A 24,485-nucleotide genomic window follows, 5' to 3' on the forward strand; every position below is an offset into this window, starting at 1 on the left:
ATTGTAAACCGCTAGAACCGGAGCTATTGGTTTGATGAGGGACCTGGAATGCTCCAGACTCAGGGCACCAGAGAGTTGGCGATGTTTCAGAGTAGCCAGCTCAATCTGCTGTTTCCATCTCAATTCATGCTGGATACAGACACCCAAATAGCTGAAAGCCAGGACCCTTTCTAGGGGACGCCTGTTCATAGTCATAGTACCCTTGTAGGATTTTGGGGCATTAAAAGTCATAAACCTAGATTTTGCTACATTGACTTCCAGACCCCGAGCGGAGCAGAAATCTTCAAAAAGCACCAAGGCCTTCTGCAACCCGCTTGGGGTTTTTGCTACCAAAAGACAATCATCGGCGAACATTAAAATAGGAACTTTTGCCCCAGCTAGGATAGGGGCATCAATGTTGGAATCAATTAGCATTTTGGCCACATCATTAATGTATAAAGAAAATAACGTTGGCGCCAGGACACAGCCCTGGTGAACTCTGGTTTCCACTGGGAACTAGGGCGTAACACTGCCAGGACCGCCCCACCTAATCTGTGCGTAGATTTGTTCATGGAGTTTTTTCAGAAGCATAAGAAGGGGCCCAGGCAAACCCATGTCGTTGAGAACTTTCCACAGGGTAGCGCACGGAACCAGATCGAATGCCGCTCTTAGATCAATGAACGCTACATACAGGCTACTATGCCCGATCTGTACAGTCTTCCAGTGCAACATCGTAAAATGTAGCACCAGGTCGACCTTGCTAACTGAGGTCCTGAAGCCTGCCTGTAGATGGGATAAGATGTTATTGCCCCGCTCCCATTTCAGTACTTATTTAGAATCAGCCTGCCAAAAATGTTTTGGGAGGTGTCAATCAGGCTGATTGGACGATAATTTCCTGGCTGCGACTTGTCCCCTTTTTTATACATGGGTATAATTTCGGCCCCATTCCATGAGCAAGGTATAGGGGCTCCCCTGGCAATCATGTTAGCTAAAAGGAGTATGTAGGAACCCCAGGAGTTTTTGTCCTGTAAAAATAGGTCCGCAGGGATGCCATCGATACCTGGTGCTCTGCCAGGAACCACTAGATCTAGGGCACAGTAAACATCGTTTAGGGTAAACATATCCTCAGCGATTGGAATGGTGAGAGTCTCTGTAGTTAGTACTGAGCCCTTACCCCTCGCATATTGTGGCTGAAAGTGGGCTACCCATTTATCTTTGGGAACCCAGTTCTGTGGCTTATCTGGGTTTCCCTCCACCCCCCACCTATACACATTCCAAAATCTCCGTGGGTCTTTGTTGGAACCTGCCTCCTTTAAGTCATTCCACCTAGTCTCATCCCAGTTGCGTTTAGCTCTAAATACAGTATTTTTATACATGGATCTGGCCGTCCGAATATTCTTGCTTGACTCACTTTTGATGGCTCTACCCAGGTCCAAACGGGCCTACCTACATTCCCCCGAATACCAACGAGGTGGCTCAGGTATACGTGGACCTTTTTTAGTACAAGGCTTGACGAAAAGGCTTTTCAGTTCGCAAAAAAAGGCCTCATGGACCCTTGTTCCTTCCTCTTGAAAAAGAAGGACGTTATCCTTTTCAAGCAGTTCCTCTATGTCACGCGTTGCTTGAGCAAGCTTTCTAGTTATAAAATCAATATTGATTGAATTAATCAAAACTTTCGACCATCGGACATGGCGCATATCATTCGATAGGACAGTATCAGTAAAGGGAGTTAGAGACACATCCTTACCATGGTAGTCGGGAGTACTCAAGTAGGAGAGAGTCAAGGACAAAGGATTATGGTCACTCTCTATCCTTTCTATAATTAGCATGTCCCGGAGGAATCTCCATGTCCCCAGGTTGAGTAGAATGTAATCTATTCTACTCTCTCTGGTGCCACTTTTGAATGTAATCGCCCCAGCTTTATCACCCAGTGATCTTCCATTTGTTGATCTTAGACCATTGTTTAAACAGATAGAATTCATTTGTATCACTATATCTGACCACTTTTTAATTGGTTTAAGCTCAAGTCTAGGGATCCCCCATTCCCTATCTTCGTCGTCCGTTATATTCCAGTTTTCACATAAGAGAGGTTCAAAAGTAACATTAAAATCTCCCCCCAATATTAAATTGGAATGGAGATGAGAACAATGAAGCATCTCTTCCAGGAGTGCAAGTACTACTGACTTTTTCCTAGCAGTACTTCGAACGTAAACATTCAATCAATCAATCAATCATGCCATTTGTATAGCGCACTACTCACCCGGGAGGGTCTCAAGGCGCTTGGGGGGAGGGGTATGCTACTGCTCGAACAGCCAGGTCTTGAGTTGTTTCCTGAAGGCGAGATGGTCCTGGGTCAGCCGAAGGTGGATGGGGAGGGAGTTCCAAGTCTTGGCAGCCAGGTAAGAGAAGGATCTTCCTCCGGCGGTGGCTCTTCGGATGCGTGGTACGGCTGCGAGGGCGAGGCTGGTGGACCGTAGCTGGCGGGTGGGCGTGTAGAAGGTCAGGCGGTCGTTGAGGTACTTGGGGCCCAGGTCGTGGAGAGACTTGTGTGCGTGGGTGAGGAGCCGGAACGTGATCCTCTTGTCGACGGGGAGCCAGTGCAGGTTCCTCAGGTGGCTGGAGATGTGGCTGCGTTGGGGGACATCCAGGATGAGTCGGGCGGAGGCGTTCTGGATGCGCTGGAGTCTTTTCTGTAGCTTGGCTGTGGTTCCGGCGTAGAGGGCGTTTCCGTAGTCCAGTCGGCTGGTGACGAGTGCCTGGGTGACAGTCTTCCTGGTCTCGGTCGGGATCCAGCGGAAGATGTTGTGAAGCATACGCAGGGTGTTGAAGCACGATGAGGAGACGGCGTTGACTTGTCTGGTCATCGAGAGGGAGGGGTCCAGGATGAAGCCCAGGTTGCGTGCGTGGTCGGTTGGCTTGGGTGCGGTGCCCAGGGCTGGGGGCCACCAGGAGTCGTCCCAGGCAGAGGGCGAAGATCCCAGGATGAGGACTGCCGTTTTGTCCGAGTTCCGTTTCAGGCGGCTGTCCTTCATCCACTCAGCGACGTCTTTCATCCCTTCGTGTAGGCAGGTTCTGGCGGTGTCGGGGTCTCTGGTGAGGGAGAGGATCAGCTGGGTGTCGTCGGCGTAAGAGATGATGTTGAGGTTGTGCTGGCGTGCGATGGCTGCGAGAGGTTTCATGTAGATGTTGAAGAGGGTGGGGCTGAGTGAAGATCCTTGCGGGACGCCGCAGATGACTTCGGTGGCCTCGGAGCGAAACGGGGGGAGGCGGACTCTTTGTGTTCTTCCGGCGAGGAACAAGATGATCCACTCCAGTGCCTTCTCTTGGATACCGATGTTGCTGAGGCGCTGGACTAGGGTGCGGTGGCAGACCGCGTCGAACGCAGCGAAGAGGTCCAGGAGGATGAGGGCCACTGTTTCCCCCTTGTCGAGCAGGGTCCGGATGTCGTCGGTGGCTGCGATGAGGGTGGTCTCGGTATTGTGGTTGGCTCTGAAGCCGGACTGCGAGGGGTCGAGGGATCCGTTCGTCTCGAGGAAGGCGGTCAGCTGTCTGTTGACGATCTTCTCGATGACTTTAGCAGGAAAAGGGAGGAGCGAGATGGGGCGGAAGTTTTTGAGATCGGTGGGGTCCGCTGTAGGTTTCTTCAGGAGGGCGCTGATCTCGGCGTGCTTCCAGCTCTCGGGAAGGTGGCGGTGTTGAAGGAGGCGTTGATGATGTTCCGGAGTTGGGGTGCGATGGTGGAGTCGGCCTTGTTGAAGACGTGGTGTGGGCAGGGGTCGGTCGGTGATCCGGAGTGGATGGTGTTCATCGTGCGGGCTGTGTCTTCGGTGGTCACCGTGGTCCAGGTGCGAAGGGTGGTGGTGGGGGGCATTGGTTCGACGGTTGGGTGCGTGGGTGGGGCGCCGAAGCTGTTGTGGATGTCGGCGATCTTGCGGTGGAAGAACGAGGCGAAGGAGTCGCAGAGGTCTTGTGACGGAGTGATGTCGGTGGTGCCGGTGCTGGGGTTGGAGAACTCCTTGACGATAGTAAAGAGCTCGTTGCTGTCGTGGGCGTTGTTGTCCAGTCGTTCCTTCAGGGATTTCTTCTTGGTGGTGCGGAGGAGCTGGTGGTGCTTGCGGGTAGCATGTTTGAGGGCGGTCATGTTGTCGGTGGTCCGGTCGAGGAGGCTTTCTCGAGGGTGCGGCAGGTCTTCTTGGAGTCCTTGAGGTCGTCGGTGAACCAGGATGCCTTCTTGCTTCTGGGTCTGCTGGGAGGGTGCTTTAGTGGCGCGAGGTCGTCGGCGCAGGCGGTCAGCCACTGTGTGAAGTTGCGGGCTGCTTCGTTGGGGTCCGTTGTGTTGGCGGGTGGGCTCTGGCTGAGGGAGGTGGTGAGCTGGTCTGCGGTGATCTTGCTCCAATTCCTGTGAGGTACCTGTTGCGGGTGGTGGTGGGTCGTGGATCTTTTGAAGCTGAAGTGGACGCAGCTGTGGTCGGTCCAGTGGAGTCCGGTGGCGTGGCTGAAGGTGATGTACTTGCTGGAAGAGAAGACGGGATCAAGCGTGTGGCCGGCGTAGTGGGTGGGGGTGTTGACCAGTTGCTTGAGTCCGAGGTTGGCGAGGTTTTCCAGCAGGGCGGTGGTGTTGCGGTCCTTGTTGTTCTCCAGGTGGAAGTTGAGGTCCCCGAGGAGGATGTAGTCGGTGGAGGGGAGGACGTGCGGGCTGATGAAGTCTGTGATGTCTTCGCTGAATTGTGTGCGTGGTCCCGGGGGTCTGTAGACGAGGGTGCCTCTGAGGGTCGTCTTAGGGTCGGTGTGAATCTGGAAGTGGAGATGTTCGGCTGCGGCGAAGGAGTCGTTGGCATCGGTCGTGATGCGGATGGTGTTCCTGTGGACGATGGCGATGCCACCTCCGGTCTGGTTGATGCGGTCCCTCCTGATGATCTTGTACCCGTCTGGGATGGCGATGGCGATGTCGGGTGCAGAGGAGGCGTTCATCCAGGTTTCCGTGAGGAAGGCGACGTCCGGTGATGTAGCGTCGAGGAGGTTCCAGAGTTCCATGGCGTGTCTGTGGACGGAGCGGGTGTTGATCAGGATGCACTTGAGGTGGTTGCTGCTGGTGTTTGTCTTGGCGGGGTGCGGGGCAGGTTCGGAGGCAGGTGAACTTGCAGGTGCAGCAGGTGAAGGGTCTGTGGGTGCGTCTCGGGGTGGCTCGGCAGCAGGCGTGGGTCCGTCCGGCATTGAGTGCGTTGAGAGTGGCGGCGTCGTAGGTCAGTCGGGTCGTTTTGCCTCGGCGGGGAGGGCCAGGGGTCCTGGCGCTGGGCGCGGGCCAGGCGCGGACGGGCGCAGACGGGCTTACCTTTGGCGCACCTTCGGCGCTCAATCGGTGCTCCCGCTGCCCGCTCTGGGGGCGTCATAAGTAAGGAGCCAGGAGGGAGGAGCAGCTGTGTGGCGGGAGCGGGGCGGCGAATGGAATCACAGGGGGGCGGGGCCGCAGGGAGGCAGCGGCGGGAAATTCCAAGAAGCAGCGGGCAGCGGGAAATTCCCAGGAGCAGCGGGAAATTCCCAGGAGCAGCGGGAAATTCCCAAGAGCAGCGGGCAGCGAGCGAAGGAATCTGCAGGCAGGAGACGGCAAAGGCAGGCAGGAGCGGCAGCAGTGAGTGGGGCGACCAAGCCCTGTGGAGGGTAGATGTTAATCGGCTCTTGGTTAGGGAACACAAGACTTAAGGCCTGCAGATCCCTATGATTGGAGTGAATGACTTTTACTATAGCACCGAGGTCCTGTCTGATCCAAATTGTTAGGCCACCAGACGGGCGGCCTTTGCCTCCCTTCTCTGCCAGAATGCTGTAATTTAAATACTCAGGGAGATGTAATGGGTCCAGTAACCAGGTTTCCTGAAATAAGCATATATCATACTGGCTAACAAATGATACCCACTCCGGGGATTCTATTTTAGATTGAAGGCCAGCTATATTCCAGGAAAGAACAGACCCAAATTTACCAGTGGTAGGCACAGTGCAATCCTGCTTAGTTGACTCTACGGCCATAGATAGGGAGGCAGCCATACATGGCGAATAAGATAGCAAGGATGGCACTTCTGGTGGGATAACCAAGTCGTTAAGTCTTTGTTGTTAATTGGATCGCTGCTCACCCCAATGGAAGCTTTAGACTGGAGTCAATCATTATGATCCAAGCTCGAGTTTGCCAGAAAATTGTCCTTACAAATTTTTCCTCCTTCAGAGAGCCAACTTTGGGGAGGAGTTGTTCTCATCTGAATCCTTGAATGATCCGGGGAACAGGATCTAAATTCTAAATTTAGTAATTCTCCGGCTATCATTGGGTTTTTAAAAATTAATTCAATGCAATCGTATGCATCACCCTGAGAGGTAAGCCTCACCGCGCGTGAGATATCCTCCCTGAAGACTGACCTACAGCCCCTTACATGCCTAATCCAGTGAATTGCATTATTGGTAAGTGCTTCAGGAGTTTCATGAGCCCTACCAATAGGCAACTTGGGAATATTAATCAGGAACACAGGAGGAGATTTACCCAGATAAGAGTAAGGTGGCATGTCGTTTGGGCATGGTGGAACAGATCTTGGGTACTGTCGGCTAGTCACGGATTGTTGTACAGCCTGACTTGCTCTGTAAACACTTTTGCCCCCTAGGTTCCCAGATATCCCACTAGGTAAAGTAGTTGGCACTGGACCGCTTCTTTGGGTGACGTGATTGGCTGTAGTAGTAGCTACGCTCCCTGCCCTGCCCATGTGGGTGGATGTAAGGCTTGGGGTAACAGCAGTGCCCTGAGCGATATGTGGGTTAATCAAGGGGTGAGCTTTCCCTGAACATCCTGCTGAATATGCACTTTTACAATTACAATTTGCGAGGTTGGTTACCGCGGAGTCTTTACCAAGGCCCACACTTAGGTTACCTACAGCAGTACTGAGCTGGTCAATCTTGGTTTGCATACTTACAACCAAGTTACACAAATGATTTACAATTTTAAACAGGGGGTTATTGGTTAGTTCAGCTAGCCCGGGCGTCCCCAAAATAGTAGCCACATCCGAAATACCTTCTACTGGGTGTAGGCCAGGCACAGGCGCCTCAGACCTGCTTTCAGCATTACAATTTTCAATTTGTGCTAAAACAGTAAACCTGTTACTACAGGGTAAGGCGCTTATAACATCAGAACTATGTTTAGGAGATGAGGGGAATTGAGACTGAACTGTAATGGGCTCTCTATTAAAACCATTTTAGCCCCTGTAATCTGTTTATTGGTGAACATCTCTGGAATAATGGCAACCCCTCGCTTATTACTCTTAGCTTCCGGGGCACTCACAATACTACATCCCTCTAAGACTCTCTCCCCATGGTTGGGAGCAGATGTTAACAAGTCTGTATAGTCTTGCACCAGATCGTCAATTCTGTCAATGACACAATTTACTCCCGCATGTGGCTGCCGCTTTCTAGGTGGTTTACACTTCGATCTCTTAGCTTGCTTCCCTCCCTTAGCCATCACGCCAGCAGAGTCATTCAAATCCTCAGTGGATTTCCTCTTCCCCATTACTGCGGTAGATAGAGCCCACAAATAAACAGAAGGGGGAGAGTAAGCAGTACCTTATGATGGAAAATCAAGGGGGGTGGCCCAGTCCAGTCTCTGTCAGGCCCCGGACGGCCACAGACGGCCACAGACGGCCCGCCCTTTGCCCCGGCTTCGCCCGGCTTGTCCTGCGCGTGGTCCCGCGAGGCGGGGATGACGCTGCTCTTTATGCACCTCCATGCGCGGTTGAGTGGTGCGCGGCTTCCGCGTGGGCTGCTGGTGGTGGTTGAAGTCCGCTGAAGCACCTTGTCCCGCTCTCCGCTCGGCGGCCGCACTCCGGTGGAAAGAGTGTGCGGCAGCGGGAGGCAGTGGGAAACAAGCTGGCGAGGTGTCTCTAGTAAGCAGGGGTCGGAGTGACAGATGCAAATAGGCTCACGGGCCCCAAGAGGTATGCAGACAGTTCCCCCACTCAGCAGGGGATGACGCTGCTCTTTATGCGCCTCCCGGCGCGGTTGAGTGGTGCGCGGCTTCCGCATGGGCTGCTGGAGGTTGAAGTCCGCTGAAGCACCTTGTCCCGCTCTCCGCTCGGCGGCCGCACTCCAGTGGAAAGAGTGTGCGGCAGCGGGAAACAAGCTGGCGAGGTGTCTCTAGTAAGCAGGGGTCGGAGTGACAGATGCAAATAGGCTCACAGGCCCCAAGAGGTATGCAGACACTTCCCCCACTCAGCAGGGGATGACGCTGCTCTTTATGCACCTCCCGGCGCGGTTGAGTGGTGCGCGGCTTCCGCGTGGGCTGCTGGGGGTTGAAGTCCGCTGAAGCACCTTGTCCCGCTCTCCACTCGGCGGCCGCACTCCGGTGGAAAGAGTGTGCGGCAGCGGAAGGCAGCGGGAAACAAGCTGGCGAGGTGTCTCTAGTAAGCAGGGGTCGGAGTGACAGATGCAAATAGGCTCACAGGCCCCAAGAGGTATGCAGACAGTTCCCCCACTCAGCAGGCGATGACGCTGCTCTTTATGCGCCTCCCGGCGCGGTTGAGTGGTGCGCGGCTTCCGCGTGGGGTGCTGGGGGTTGAAGTCCGCTGAAGCACCTTGTCCCGCTCTCCGCTCGGCGGCCACACTCCCGTGGAAAGAGTGTGCGGCAGTGGGAGGCAGCGGGAAACAAGCTGGCGAGGTGTCTCTAGTAAGCAGGGGTCGGAGTGACAGATGCAAATAGGCTCACGGGCCCCAAGAGGTATGCAGACAGTTCCCCCACTCAGCAGGGGATGACGCTGCTCTTTATGCGCCTCCCGGCGCGGTTGAGTGGTGCGCGGCTTCCACGTGGGCTGCTGGGGGTTGAAGTCCGCTGAAGTACCTTGTCCCGCTCTCCGCTCGGCGGCTGCACTCCGGTGGAAAGAGTGTGCGGCAGCGGGAGGCAGCGGGAAACAAGCTGGCGAGGTGTCTCTAGTAAGCAGGGGTCGGAGTGACAGATGCAAATAGGCTCACGGGCCCCAAGAGGTATGCAGACAGTTGGGTGTCATACAATGGTGGTTGTGACATTTGCGCGTTCCAAGAGACATGGGCCACTGAGAAACTGTATACAACTGAGTTCACTACATTAAGTGTGGAAGAAAAACCCCCAGAGAAACCAGTCAGAGCAATTGGTGGTCTATTAATTTTAATTAAGAATGACCATTTTTGGCCCAGTATCTTATTGCAGATTGATTGTCCTGATTTGATGGAGATTATTGTTACTCTTTCCTCAGGCATCCGATTGGCACTTATAATTGTCTATGTGAGATCAACCATGGCTATAATGAATAGTCTACTTTACCTCTCCTGGAAGAGGTCCTAGAAACGTTACATCTGAATACAAAAACAGTAGTCGCAGGACACTTCATCCCCTCCTATGAACTTCCTTCATATATCAATGAGGTACCAGATGTGGAGGATGAAATATGGGGCATTACTTCATTGGTAGGAAAGCCTTGGAATAATTTCTCTGCCACTGCAATGGTTGGCAGATGATTCAGAGCATGTAATGAACACACCATCTAACACCCAGCAAGGGGACACACTAGACCTGCACTCAGACAGTGATAACAATTCTTTGATCCTAACATCATCTGGAGGTGCCGTGAAAAGGACAAAGAATGTCTGCCACACTATAGTACTGGAAACAATTTTAGCTAGTTATCTTTTTTATCCAACTATGTGGGGTTGAAAGTTGCAGATATTCCTACACTTAATATAGATTACTTACTCTTTAATGAGATGCGGAAGTTTTTTTACAAAGAGGTTGGTCACACGAAATCCAACTTGGCCGAGGATATTATGTGGGAGGATAACTTGTGTAAACAGGCAAAGCAGTCCCTCAATTACTGAAGCTAGGAGTTCTTCCTTGAGTGTGGCTAATAGGAATTGGGATGAAAACGTTTGGCAAGATGTGCTCACTGCAACTAAAACCAGGGCCGGACTGGGAACGAAAACCGGCCCTGGCAAAGTACTCGGCCAGTCACCCCCAACCCCCCCCCCCGGTGGGGGGGGGGGGTGTTGCGGGGTGACCGAGCTCTGTGCCAGGGCCGCTTCTCGGCCGATTTTGTTACAGGGCCGATTTTGCAGCTCTGCTGCAAAAACGGCCCTGTAACAAAATCGGCCCCCAGGGGCCCCAAACCGCCCCCCACCCTTGCGCCGCACCGGGGGATTGCCCGGTGCCAGCAATGTCCAGTCCGGGCCTGACTAAAACAAATGATGATCAGTCCTTCTGGCATACAGTATCTGTCTTGATTAGAAAAAACGAAAACCTACCACTATCATATCCAACCTAATAGATGGTTATCCAATTTTTCCAAGCTATATGCTGCAAAAGAGCTTAGTGAACCACCATTGTGCTACGATCAGGTGACTGTTGTCGAGATGCTGTATATAGTAAGCACAGAGATCGTTGACCCAGTAAACAATAGCTCCAAAGATATAGCTAGAGCAATTGATCCCCTAAAATAAGCTAAGCCCCCCCCCTTGTCCTGATAAAATACCCAGAGACCTGTACAAAACAGAACAATTAGTACGGATAAGTTATATAAACTTACTATCTAATGCAATATCCACAGGTGGTGAGATCCCTCATTCTTGGAGGGGGGCCAAAATCATCAGGATTTATAAGAAAGGAGATGACTGTGCCCCCTTCAACTACAGGCCTATCAGTCTCATTGACAATCTACAAAAGATCTTTGCAATGCAAGTTTAGAATAGATTATTAGATTGGGGGGTCTCTAATAAAATCATGTCCCCACTCCAAGCTGATATATATCCTATTAGCTAAACAGATGGCAGATCTTAGAGCTACCTTCAATCTTATACCACGTAACAACCTGTGGTAAGTCTTATCACACATGGGGGTCCCTGAGAACTTGATCCTGCTCATGATAAAACTTCACACTAAGAACTTTTCCCAAGTTCACTGAGGTAGCAGGAGCGAACTAACAGAACGCACTTCTATTGAGCACGGTGTGCGCCAAGGGTGTGTTCTTGCTCCAACATTATTTACCCTTGATGTGAATGACACAGTAGAAATACTGTTGGACTGTAAAAATTAATTACCTGTATTGAACAATAGGAAAGTTCCCATTTGTGGAGAAGTGTGGCTCAATGGTTAGAGTGGCAGACCCTGATGCAGAGGTCTAGCCTGGGACCAGGGTTCAATTCCCTGCCTCAGCGGGTCTTGGGCTCAAAATTCCACGGACCTGATCATTCTCGCGTTGGTGCCTATTCCAATCATGGAGTCCCACTCTGCAACTCTGGGCAATAGCTTGCTTAATCTCCACAACGGCCCCCACAATGCTAAGGATGCCTGGCCTCCACCTTGGGGGTGCCCAGGAATGGACACCTCACAGGGAAAGCCAGGATGGGTTCCATAGCGGTATTCGAACAAGCACCTTGAGACCCTTGCGGGTGAGTAGTGCGCTATACAAGTATCAATTTACATTTACATTTTGTTCGCAGATGATTCTCTCTTTATTTCCAAAGCACCTATGGGACTGCAACGCCTGGGGTTCTGTACAGCCAGAGGCTTAGAGCTCAACGTTAATAAGACTAAATGCATGGTGTTTGGGAAGGGAGTGGTTAAAAATTCTGCCATCTGTCTCGGTAGTGAAGTAATAGAGAGGGAACACAGTTTTGATTACTTATGAATTAAATTAATGGAAAAATTCAAATGGGTAGGACAACTTACTAAGAGAATTATGTTAATTGAGCATAGATCGAATGCTATCATCAGACAAAATATGAAAACGAGCTCATCCTCTCTATTACCAGCTCTAGAGGTGTGACGGGCCAAAGTACAAGGTGCCGTGCTCTATGTTACCGAATTTTGGGGATACACTGATGTCCATCCACTATCTATCACAGAAACTAATTTCATGCGAATGTTAGTTTCTGTACCAACCAGCACCCCTCTCATTCCCTTATAATTTGATATAAGACTTAAGAGGATTACTGCCTTGGTAGCACATGATCCCCCTTGTACATTGCTGTTGCTAGTGCTAAGTCAGTCCCCTGGGTTAAATTTGTGTCTGATTTGTTCAGTAGGTTGGGCCTTCAAAGGCTATGGGATGAGCCGAAAACCCTTTGTGAAGCTGAACTCAATGGTTTGAAATCACATTACGGGGCATATACCCACGAACGATATATAAACAGTGGGATAAAGTCTCTTATATCCAATATTTATTTGGAGTTTAAGTTAAATCCGTGCTTTGAGCCAGTCCTATATTCAGTTTCTCCTCCTGTAGCCAAATGTTTGTATGTTCGCTTTCAGCTAGGTATTCTTCCATGATAAACACGTACAAACAAATGGAAAAAGGAATCAGTCTCGAGCCTTTGTTCAGCTTGCAGCCTGGATTATGAGACCAAGGCACATAGTATGCTTTCTTGCCTAGAGGTCTCGCTGCAAATGGATTCGCCCAATCTGCCAAAACTTGGGAGTGACCAGGTATCTTGTAGCCAGAGAATTTTAAAAAGTGACACTTCTCCCTTATTTGTTTTTGCTGTCAGCAAAGTTTTACAGAACGTCTGGTATATGCTTAGCAAACTCCTAACAGCTGAAGCTTTGTGATTTATTTTGTATGTCTTTTAATATGGTGTATATTTTTATTGCCTTTTTAAATTTTCTTGATCTCGTAAAATAATGTGTATTTTGCTCTTTTGCACTCAGTCCGTGTACGTTTTTGCACGGATCTTCTTAAGTACACATTTTTTAAATCAATTATGAAGTCAAAATTCATATTTAGTATGAATGTTATGGTTCAACAGAGAGTTTTAAAAACTATAAACTGAAGCAGAATGAGCTGTTTTATATTTTCACATATATTGTTAGTGTATTGTGTGTGTATACTCTGATGGTTCTTGGTCAACTCAATAAAGTATTATGATTTGAGTGTAGCAAAACTGATTTTTTATGTATCTTTGAAATTTGGTATGTTTTAACAAGCTTGACACTGTGCTTAACTGGTGTAGTTACAACAACATTTAAGGTAATATTTAAATAATATTTGACTGACAGAAAATAAATGCATAATCTTGTATTTTCCATTGAAATATGAAAATTGATAAGAGTAACACTTACCCTCTACATATTACTACCCAACCTAGTATTGAACAAAAACTAAGCATGATAACAGCTAAAATTATGGATGTTAATGATGATTTAGAGAGCCTTCCTGAATCTACAACAAGAAAAACAAAAACAATATATGTTAGTATCCAAATGTGTTCATCAAATCAGTTACAGGTTCTTAAAAATGTGAACATGCCAATGTATCAATTAGCTAGCATAGTTAGTTTACAAAGTTTAATGACAAATATACTCCGCCTGACCATTAAATATTATGGGTCAGATTTGCAAGCCCCTCGCTCCACTTTTGCTTCATTTTTCCCATGTTAAAAATGACGCAAAAGTGGCTCAAAGGGCTTGTAAATCTGCCCATATATACTTAAAGAGAATGCAAAATAATATAATATGTTCCTTGCCGTTCCATCAACACAGTATGAACTGACTGTCTCTAGCCTTATCTACTGAAAAGCATGTTCTTCGGGTTTATGTTTTGTAACTCGTTTTTTTAGCCTGTTAATATCTAGCTTCCTGTTTTTATCAAGTAGAAACATGTAATATCACAGTTCTGCATCCCCAACCTTGATGTACCAGGAGCATGTCGATATTATCATAATTACGTAATTTCTACATTTTCACATGTAAACTCCAAATGTGGACTATTTTCTCTGTATCAATGTTTCCAAGTTTTATCAGCAGAACTTATACATGGGACATGCTTTATAATATTAGTACTTGTAATTCCAATAAAAGTTATTATGTCACAGAATGGGTTCTGTCCAGTTAGTCCCCCTGGATTTTTTGCAGTGGACTCCCTGGGTTTTGATTTTTACTGTGGCCGAGTCTCACCACCTGAGTCTTACAGCAACTTCAAGGTAAATGGACTGAGAGTGCTAACTGCCAGTATCTGCCTTTTAAGATAAGGCCACAGCTGCACAGGTAGGGTAAGATGTCCTGGGCTAGTTACACAGAAACATGGGAGCCCATGTTTGTGTGCGTGTGTGCTGACTGCGGATGTGAGACTAGCATGTTGCACAGCCTGGCATTTTTGCACAGGTAGGCTGTCACAAAATGGGCACTTAAAGGATTTCTACTGACCTGTGGTTGGCCATATAATAGGAATCGGTATTCACAGTGTAGGTCTGTAATTTTTACTGAAGATATGTGGTGCTTACAACGTATTTCACATTATAAATGAAATCTGCACTAAAGTACATTTTGACTCCATCTTCAGAACTATACTCCTTATGACACTTTAGGATTTTTTTATTTTTCCCTCTCTCAGCTTATAGTCAGAGTCCAAACCTTTGCCCTCCCCCACTCACTCTGGGCTAAGTTAATTAATCTGCTCTCCAGCAGGTGGACTGAAGCCCTCCATACAGAATAAAGCAATTAGGCTTGACCTAGTTCCTTGGAAAATAAGAAGTGCGTATTCAATCTATATCTGTTAATTAGCTTGGAACACTGCACATCGATTGGGAAAGCTCAGGCCCACTAGAACAAAAGAAGAGGGTCAAACCTCTGGATCCAACAAAGGAAGGGCTGATCTTTGAAGTTTCAGTGGGAATGGATGGGGCAACAGTACCATTTAGGAGAGAAGAGAAGGCTCTCACAGAACCTCTTTCCACAGTTAATTTGAAGTTGCCATATAGCATTGTTCCAGAATGATTTTAGGAGAATTGGGACAAAGGTGGAATGATGATGTGGCACCCTGGGACTGAGTGGGGGTGTCTGGCATCTAAAACTTTCCACCCCACTTAAAAATCCCTGTACAAGGGAGAGGCAGCTGACAAGAAATAGGACTTAGAAGTGACGATGACAAAAAAGTGGCCAGCTGGAAGGAGAAGCCACCTGCTGCCCTTGTAAGGATGTACTTTGGGACTTAGGCTCTAGGTGACACCTAAGGCTAGATGAGTCTCCCTAGGGCCAGTCCCTCCTAGGAACAAGTGGGGGATTTAGCTTCCGAAGGATCCAAAATGGTCCTGGAAATGTCTGTGGACTGGCCCTTAACCCCACAGACAAAAGCAGCCAGGAGGCTGTGGGACCTGGGGAGTGACAGATAGGAAATTCTACTTGTTGGTTTGTGGGAGTGGGCTTCTAGCTCCCTGCAGCAGAACTGTGCTCCTCTGCTGTGTGTGGATTTATTTTTAACGAGGCAACAGTTTTACCCCTGGAGGCCCCCATTTACCTGGGGGCCAGGGCATTTAAGCTTCTCTATAAAGAACCTGTCTCCTGGCTCAGGGACACATTAGCTGGGTGCAGAGTCACTCCATGTGCCCATGCCTGGTGGTGGTGCACTCAGCAACACAACTCTTAAAGAGGGAGGCGCAGCAGGCAGGAGAACCAGAAGAGCAGTGCCAGCACCCACTTGCCACACAGAAGTGCTGTGCATTTGCAAGGAGCCAGCTCGGGTCCTAGGGGAATTGGGGCTCCTCTGCCTTCTCCACTAAAAAACGTAGCTCTGGGAGAAAAAAAGGAGAAAATGTGACACTCATCAAATATTCATGTCCCTGGTAGGGGAAGAAACCAAATGGGCTCTACTAGGGCCTCATTTTTAAATTGTGCTTCTTTTGTAGTGACCCTTCTGGCACAGTGGCACCTCGAACGTTTTGAAAATGAACTTGGGGGTGCATGGTTTGTAGCAGCCCTCCAGAAGTTGCTCCTTAAGTTTTCCCCTAAGTCTTCTAAGGGTTGTGTTTATAACCCTGAGAGTGGTTTAGCTACATTCAAAGCTCTCTCTGTGCCTGAGCTTTAGACTTTGTGCTTTGTGGGGCAGGGATACCTGTTGGTTGGTCCAATGACTGCAGTAGCAGTTTGATTAAAATAAAAGAAAGGCTAACAAGTATATGTTTCAAAAACACAATGATTTTCTAACTATGTTGGTGATTGACAAGGCAAGTTTCCACAATAAAATGATTGCTTTCGAATATTGGTATTACCTCCAGTGACTTCAATGGAGGGTGATAGCATGAAGTGTGTAGTAGTACTGCCACTATTGACTACAATGGTTTTGTGTTGTTGAATCATAACATGTGGTTGTTTTTTTCTGATGTGGTGACACCCTGACAGAGCCAGTAGACATGTCTTGATGATAATGACACCCCCTTATATTGTGAAGTTGTGTACATTAGGCATATTTTTGTTAAACGATTCAGGACTCTCGAGGGATGTAATATGATATGAATATGTCATCAAATGTAATTCCAATTACCTGATTGAAAATATTTGTAATCTACAAAGTAGTATTTACTTTTGAGTATTTTTGTTGCGTTCCAGCTTTACTATCCTGAGAGATGCAAGTGCTACAACAGGATGTATTACATGGGAGGGACTCACATTTTCCACAACTAATAACCCAATTTCTAACACGGTTTGTAGTAAAATCAGCATTCAAAAACATTTCATAGCCTCATCCACTTTGTTTGAATATATGCAGAAAATCTGCGGAAAAGTTGCACAAACTGACACTGACAAAACATCTATGAAATCAGTTAGTATCTAGTAATCTGCAACCACTCTAGGCTATTTAATACCCCGAGGGCTTCGGGTCAGTTTAGTCAGGAAGATTGTGACAATATGGTTATCAAACCTCTTATATTTTTAAGCAATTTTAAACAGATTGGTCTTTGTGCTAGACCCTAGAATTGCTGTAGCATTTCTTCTCTTGAATGAGGCCATATCATTGTTTTACACCCCTATTCTACTAAATCTTACCAAAGCTCCCATAGAGCGACTCTAGTTTAAATTCTGTTTCCCTACAATTGTAATTACTATAGTCATTGTCTTGCTACTCTCATTAATGAATTCAGTTTTTTATTTACTTATAGTGATTTGCATTAAACTAAAGGTTGGAAGAACTCAACACTCACACAGTCCTCTAAGATCAACAGAAAATTCAGCATTGAGGGGAGCAATGCCAGAACAAGTTTCTATTTTCAAAAAATGCTCAATGTTACTAGTTTACATAGGTCCTCTGGAAGAACCAGGCATCTGAAGGAATGTAAGTATAAATGACAAGGTGGAAAAAGTAAGCACTTCTGTGTTTATTTGAAAGTTTATTTATGTGAAAGTTTTATAAAGCGCGAACAAGATCCTAGCGGATATCAGAGCGCTATACAAACATTAAGTGTTACATATACTAGCGATAATGGTAGATCCACACAGAAGTACAAAGAATATAATGAAGAAAGACAATATAGTTATATTTCGCATTAATAAGTGTCTTGTGGTTAAGGGCTTAGCTGCCTTTCACCACCTTGAGTCAACAGAACATACTCATGTGTATTGAGCCATGAGGATGGATTTAACTTCATGTTTAAAAGCAGTAATGGAAGGGTTAAGTCTGATTTCTGGGGGTAAGGCATTCCAAATTCTGGGTGCCATCCCAGAGAAGGATCTGTTATAGGTTTTTTTCTTATGGAATTTTTGTGGTTTCAGTAGTAATTTTTCAGCATTTCTTGAGGATCTGGTCCCACCAGAGATAGTCAGTTTCTCTGCCAGGTAGCTGGGGGTCTTTTGATGTAAAGCTCTGTGCGTCATGCACGCAATGATCATCTGAATTCTCGCATCTAGGGGTAGCCAGTTCAGGGATTGAAGGTGATGTGGGAGCTACGTTTAGATCCAGTTATGAGTCTTGCTGCCGCGTTGATTGAAGCTCTAAGGGGTGCGTTTGATGCGTTGGGCAGGCCACAAAGGGTGACACAGCCATATTCCACTCTGGGGATAACCAAAGCTTGTACTGCCTGCTTAAAGTCATTGTGTGGTAGGAAGGGTTTTAATTTCCTCAATGTGTTTATCTGAAGCTTGGCTCCCTTTGTAGCATTGCTAATATGTTTTTGCATGTTGAGGTTACTGTGTAAAGTTATTCCAAGTGACTTCGCTGAGTCCATGATATGTCCGTGATATGTTTGATCCAATCTTGCATTTTCGGGATTTGAGCCGGCGGGGCTATTAGAAGAAACTCAGTCTTTAGGGCATTCAGTTTAAGATGATTTTCTGCCAGCCAAGTTTGGGTGTTCCTAAGAACTGTGTTAAGTAGTTTGATGTCCTCTAGGGAGTGTATCTTGAGGTATAGCTGTGTATCATCTGCATACATGTGGTATTGCACGTTAGAGGTTTGAAGAATTTCAGTTAGAGGTTCCAGGAAGAGATTGAACAGTGTTGGAGATAGTGCTGATCCTTGCGGTACCCCCAGGGTCACTGGGACGGGTTTGGACAGGGTGTTCTTAATTTTGAATTGTTGTGTCGGTTTTGGAGAAATGAAGTGAACCAGCTTAACACTGCCCCAGATAAGCCCATTCTGTGTTTCAGGAGGTCTAAGAGGTTCTCGTGTTTAACCGTATCAAAGGCTGAAGATAGGTCAAGTAGGATGAGCAGACAGGATCCATTTTGGTCAAATATTTGCAGCGCATCTTCAATGATGTGTGTCATGGCTGATTCTGTGCTGTGACCGGCACGGAACCCTGATTGGTGGTTGTTGAGTAGGTCAAAATGATCAATGTGTTTCGTTAGCTGTAGATATACACATTTTTCCAGCAGCTTGGCTAGGGTAGGGATATTGGAGATTCGGCGATAGTTTTTTAAGTCCGAGGGGTCTGCTGTGGGCTTTTTTAGAATAGGTGAGACGTGGCCTACTTTGAGGATGTCTGGGATGCATCCTTGTTGAAGGGAACTATTTATGATCTTAGACCAGAGAGGTAGAAGCAGTGGAGTAAGGTCTTTGACTGCGTTTGCTGAAAGCGGGTCAGCGGAGTGGTTGGATGGGTTCAATGCGTTGAGAATTTTGCCTAAGGCATCTTCAGAGTAGGAGGAAAATGATGACCAGCTTGCTTTATTTTTAGGAATAGGCTTTGATGGGGGTTGGCCTGGCGTGGTACTTGGAGCAGGAGAGGTAAGAGTATCCGGTCTCGCGTATAAGGTTAGGTCCTTTAGGAGGTCTTTCTTGATGGTGTTGGTCTTCAGGGAGAAGAAGGTGGAGAATTCTTCACAGTTTGGCTGCGAGCATTCAACATCTTGTGGTCGATGAGGTGCTTCCTTAGATTGGGTTTTGATCAGCTCAAAGAGTTTTTTGGGACAATTTCTTGCCTGATCAAGTTGGAGGCTGAAATAGTCGGCTTTGGTGCGCTTGATCTTGCGGAAATATGCATTTCTCTTTGACCTGAGAATCAGAAGGTGGTTGGTAGATGGTGTTGACCTCCAGGCCCATTCTGCAGTTCTGAGAGAGCGCCTATCTTCGTTGAGTATACCGTTATACCAGGGTTTAGAGTCTTTCAAGGAGACTCCTCTTAGTTGCAGAGGTGCTACCTCGTCTATTATTGATGTCATGGTCAAGAGGTAGTGGTTGGTGAGCTTGTGTACTGTGGAGGATCCTACGGGAGGGAGCAATAGGTTGGCACAGGAGGACGGTAGGGTATTGGGCTTAAGTTTTTTTAGGTCTCTTTTCCACACATTTGGTCTTGTGGGTTGGGTAGAACTTATTTTCACCTTTTCCTTAATGGTGAAAGTGATGATGTGATGGTCTGACCAGTCGCAGGGTAGGATCGACTCTAGCTGAATGGAGCCTGTTTTAGAGATTAATAGGTCCAGGATCGATCCTTTGTCGTGTGTTGGGATGTTGCAGAATTGCGTTAGGTCTAGATCCGCCAGGAAATTCTTAAGACTATTCACTGCTGTATCATTAGGATCATTCCAATGGAGGTTGAAGTCTCCGAGGAATATTTGGGTATTTTGTCGACCCATGTATGATGACACCATGTCCATGAAGTGTTCGGTGAAGGTGAGGTTCTCACCTGGTGGGTGATAAATGATATGCAGAGAGCAGACCGGTGTACCCTTGCTGGTGATGTTAAGGCACATGTATTCACAAGAGTGGAATAAAGGGGAGATGGCTCTGCTTACCGAGATATTTCTACGGTGTATGCAGGCTATGCCGCCCCCGGACTTGTCGGTTCTAGCTCTGTCTAGTCTGATGATGTTGTAGTGGGGAGGAACTAAGATGTCCATGATTGGTGTGGAGAATTCTTTTAACCAAGTTTCAGTAAGCATTATCAAGTCTGGCTCATGTGTGAGGATGAGATCAGCTATGTCCGCTGCGTGTCTAGTGGCCGATCTGCAATTTAGGAGAATACATTTGAGTGTGGGTGTGCTGGTGGTAGACGAGGGTTCCTGCCTGATAAGGATTCTTCTAAGGTTGTTGTTTGTGATGCCTCGGGTATTTGGTTTAGTGGTCCTATGGGGATTTAGGGGAATAGTAGGAATTAGTGATGCAGCGGGTGTGTTAGGCTTCAATGGGGCGTGAGTTGGTGATACTGGAGGTGTGTTAGGCTTCATGGGAGTGGGATCGCATGAGCTCACCAGGGAGAGTAAATCACTTTCTGAGAGCAGGTTGGTACTTCTGATTGGCGAGATGAGTTGTTGGAGGAGGGGACTGAGGACCAGCTGGGGCAGTAGGGATTCGTGTTGGTGGTAATTTGTCTTCTGTGTTGGCAGATTTTGGGATGTCTAGTTGTTCTGTCATCCCACGGTTGTTTCGCTAAACGATTATTGAGAGCTTGGAGTTCTTCTCCTTGATGATTGGGAAGATGTTGTCTAGTAGGCTTAGATTGCGATCTGCAGATTGCATGAGTATGGTTCCATTATTGTAAATGGTAATGGTTGCCGTCGCTTGGAAAAGTTGGGAGGGGGCGATATAGATAACTAGACCATGTGGAATGTTCCTGGTGGCGGACAGTGTAAATAGGGTGAGAAAGGCATTTCTCCATTGCGCCCTGCGCTTCGTGTGGAAGATGATATAATTCGTTGTGTGTCGGTTGTGAGTTGAGAAATAGGGATCCGCTATGGGCGTTTCAGGATGTTGTTTTATAAGATTGTGTTTGAAGCATTTAGCTGCGCTTGTAGAAAGGTTGGGGGGGTAGGTGATGGTATAGGTGTGTGTGCCTGTAAGCTCCATCGTAGGTGTTTAGTAAGGTGCTGCGTGGGTGAGTTTCTGTAAGTAGTCTGTGTTATATTGTGTGGAGAGGTGTGGGCAAAGAGACATAGGAGACCGGCAACTATTGAGATGCATATATTATGTATCTATTGCAATTACTATTGAGATACATTAATAGATGGTAAGGTTTATTGCTGAGAAGTTAGCAGATGAACGACTATTGTGATGTGCCTATTTTGTATCTATTGCAATGAGTATTGAGATGCACTAATAGATGAAATGGGCTATTGGTGTGAGGTTAGTGGCGTAGCATGAATATTCTGACCTGTTTTCGCTGGATATTGTGATCGGCAGGCGAAGGGAGCAGAAGATATACTTGTGTTGGTGCTTCTCCAATATGGCCACCTTATTTGTCCCAAGCCTCCTGTTCACCAGTGTGGTCCTGTTTCTATTTCCATTGATCGAGGACTGCAAGTTGAAGTCTTCTTTTTAGCTCGTTGTATTGGTCCTCAGTTTCAATGGTTGGTGTTTGGCCATGGAGGGATATGGTTTGTGTTTATCCCAGGAGGGGGGGATGCGCCTCTCACCCTCGTTGTTTCTTCGCCCATATAATTGCCGCCATTTTGATGGACCCTTTCAATGAGCGTTTGGAGCAAAGTTTAAAAATAATGGTGAAGCAGTTTCAATGTTAGTGTTCTCGGCGCTGATCAGCGGACCGGGGGGGGGGGGTTCAAAGATTATGGGTCTTGTGCTGAGGAGATACGGGGAGGGTTGGGAGGGGGTCGCTGGACACCGGTACCTCAGTTCTGCTCTCGTGGGCTCAGGCAACTCCACAGAGACGGGTTCCGCCTGCTGCGCTCCTCCGATCCTGCCGGGAAGGCTTCCTGAGGCTCCGCTCTGGTGTAAGTAGACAGCGAGCGGCTCTCCCGTGCTCCATGCAGTGCTCTCCCGACAGTCACGATCCTCAGCACCAGCCCGGAGGGTGACCAGCCCTCCCGAGTGCTCCGTTACCCACAGCCGTGACTGCTTCGCTAGTTGGGCTCCCCAAACAACGGTGTGGGGGGGCGTCACGGATGCACAATTGTTCCATTGGGGGGGCGTCAGGGAAGCACGAATGTTCCTGATCCTACAGGCGAGATCCCCATCCCAGCTAGGTTCACCCTCCACGATCCGCGCACCGCAAGGCACCCAGGTGGGGACCATCAACGGCAGCAACGACTGCGTTGTCCCAGGGCATCGAGCTCTGTCGCCGCGTCAGACGGGTACACACTCCGAGACCCTGCAGATTGTCCCGTAGAGTCAGACGGTGAGTCAAGAAAATGTTCCTGTTTCTGAAGTGTTCAGTCCAATTTCCTCAAGGTCGGTGGGGCATCGGAAAGAGCTATAAGCAGGGATATTAAGCAAAAGTGATCCCCAAGCTAGCGGAGCTCTCCTAGTGAGCTCCTCTGATAACGTAAAATTAAATACATTGAAATACAAAACTAAATTATTGAATGCACCATTTGTTTTACCCATTAAAGCTCGTAGGGTTTACCTCGAGTATTACAGATTTTACACTGTTAGACCTATAATCCTGGTCTTCCTTCAGCGTTTTTCCCGCTTCTCCCCACTTTTTGCTATATCTTTTTGTTGGCCATAGGACTCTGAACACTTCCCAATTTGTGACCACTGCTAAAGTACATGTGCTTCTCCCCTAAACATGGTGACATTGGCCTATGCTTGATTGTCATATTTAGTTTATGTGTAAGTCCTTTGTAAAGTGGTATAGTATATAACCAGGGCCTGTAATCTAAATGCTACTAGTGGGCCTGCAGCACTGACTGTACCACCCACTCAAATAAGATTTCAAATCTGTCTCAGGCCTGTATGGAAGGGCCAGTGTCTGTAGTTTTCTGTCACTTCGACTTGGCCTTTTAAACCAATTGTCAAGCATTATTACACATAGGTCACCTCTAAGGTAGGGCTTAGGTAGCCCTATGGACAGATTGCTGTGTAACTAAAAGGTAGGACATGTACTTAAGTTTTTTATGTCCTTGTAGTGACAAACATCTGAATTTGTTTTTCACTCAGGTAAGGTGTACTCCTCTTATTGGATAACACTGGGAAGCCCTTAAAACCCTTTTAAGTTGTAATTCCTGCTTAGTAAGGAGTAGCTGCATCATGTTTCAAATCTTTGGAATGGTGGTCATAATTCCTCTTTATTGGTACATTTGGATTTGACCATACTATTTTAAAAATGCCACTTTTAGAAAGTATACATTTTTTTGCTCTTACCTTAGCTTCGTTTGCCTGCAGCCTGTCTCCAATACACATCTGGGCTGGGTGACTTTACTACACTTTGTGCATTCCCTCTTGACAGCCACAAACACAGGAAGGGTGGCTGTGACAGAGGACCTATTTGCATTCATCTGCATTTGGATAGCCATCTTGGGCAGGAAGGTGGAAAGGGAGCTGACACTTGCATCTGAATAGGTAGTGTCCAATCCCCACACAAAGGACTGATTACCCGCCACAGTTAGCCTGGCAGAGGGGTGGAATGAATGGAGTCCTGTGCACCTCAAGAAGCTGCTTTGAAGTCGCCCCCCACTTCTAACGCACATTTTGGTATAAGTACTGGGGCCATATGAATATGAACCAGCGTGAATCTGAGGTCCCGGCTGCTAGACTTGACATCGACGCATTGACCCCACTGCGTGAATCAAAACTGATGCGTCAGCCCCTCGGCGATGACTCTTTGCTCCTTCCAAGGTACTTTGCCAGTGGAGCCTGTTTGAGTCCTGTAGCCAGCCTGCCCTCCATAGTGGTCGGCCTGATCTTTGGATTTACCCCAGTCTAGCGTTTCCTGAAGTAACCTTTTAGCGTTATTGACTTCTAGGCACTATTTCTGGTTTATTCTTCAAAAGATTTCCTAACTACTAATTCATCTTTTTGGTCTTGATTTTCTCGTACAAATATTCTCTATTTTTCTATACCTGTGGGGTGTCTCTTTGTGATGTTTTCATTGTGTTATTGTGTGTGTGGCACAAATACTTTACACATTGCCTCTTTAGATAAGCCTGCCTGCTCTGTGCCTAGCGATCTGGTTATCTTTCAGTGTGTATCTAGCTTACCCTGACTAGAGTGGTGTGTCCAGCTTGGACAAGATGCATACCTTTGCCAACCAGAAACCCCAGTTGTAACATGTACAATGTACCCCAAAGTAGGAGCGTACATTACAACCCTTACAGTTAGTAACCTTTGTATGGCTATAAGAATTATATTGCCAGATAACTTCAGTAGAGTGGACACTAGCTACCGTGAAATACATGATTAAACAAAGTGCAAAGCATATGCATTTACTCTAATATGACTTGTGGTTTCTTTTGGAAAAGTGAAATGTGAAAACTCTTGAACCCAATCAGCTGTTTCATAATAAACATATGCTTCGGAGTACAAAGAGAAGAAGTAGGAAAAAATGGCATTGGAGCAACATTTGTGATTTGTGGATGT

General features: G+C 47.4%; 1 protein-coding gene across 1 annotated transcript in view; it reads right to left on the reverse strand.

The window, feature by feature from the left end:
* Nucleotides 1-24,485, reverse strand: part of TPO (thyroid peroxidase) — a 1,097,706-nt gene that overhangs the window by 189,210 nt on the left and 884,011 nt on the right. The window contains exon 15 of the mRNA XM_078646792.1: nt 13,085-13,184. Within this exon, the coding sequence (XP_078502918.1) occupies nt 13,085-13,184 (100 nt within the window). The remainder of the gene's footprint in view (nt 1-13,084; nt 13,185-24,485) is intronic.

This window comes from Lissotriton helveticus, chromosome 6 (genome assembly GCF_964261635.1).
Source record: "Lissotriton helveticus chromosome 6, aLisHel1.1, whole genome shotgun sequence".
NCBI lineage: Eukaryota > Metazoa > Chordata > Amphibia > Caudata > Salamandridae > Lissotriton > Lissotriton helveticus.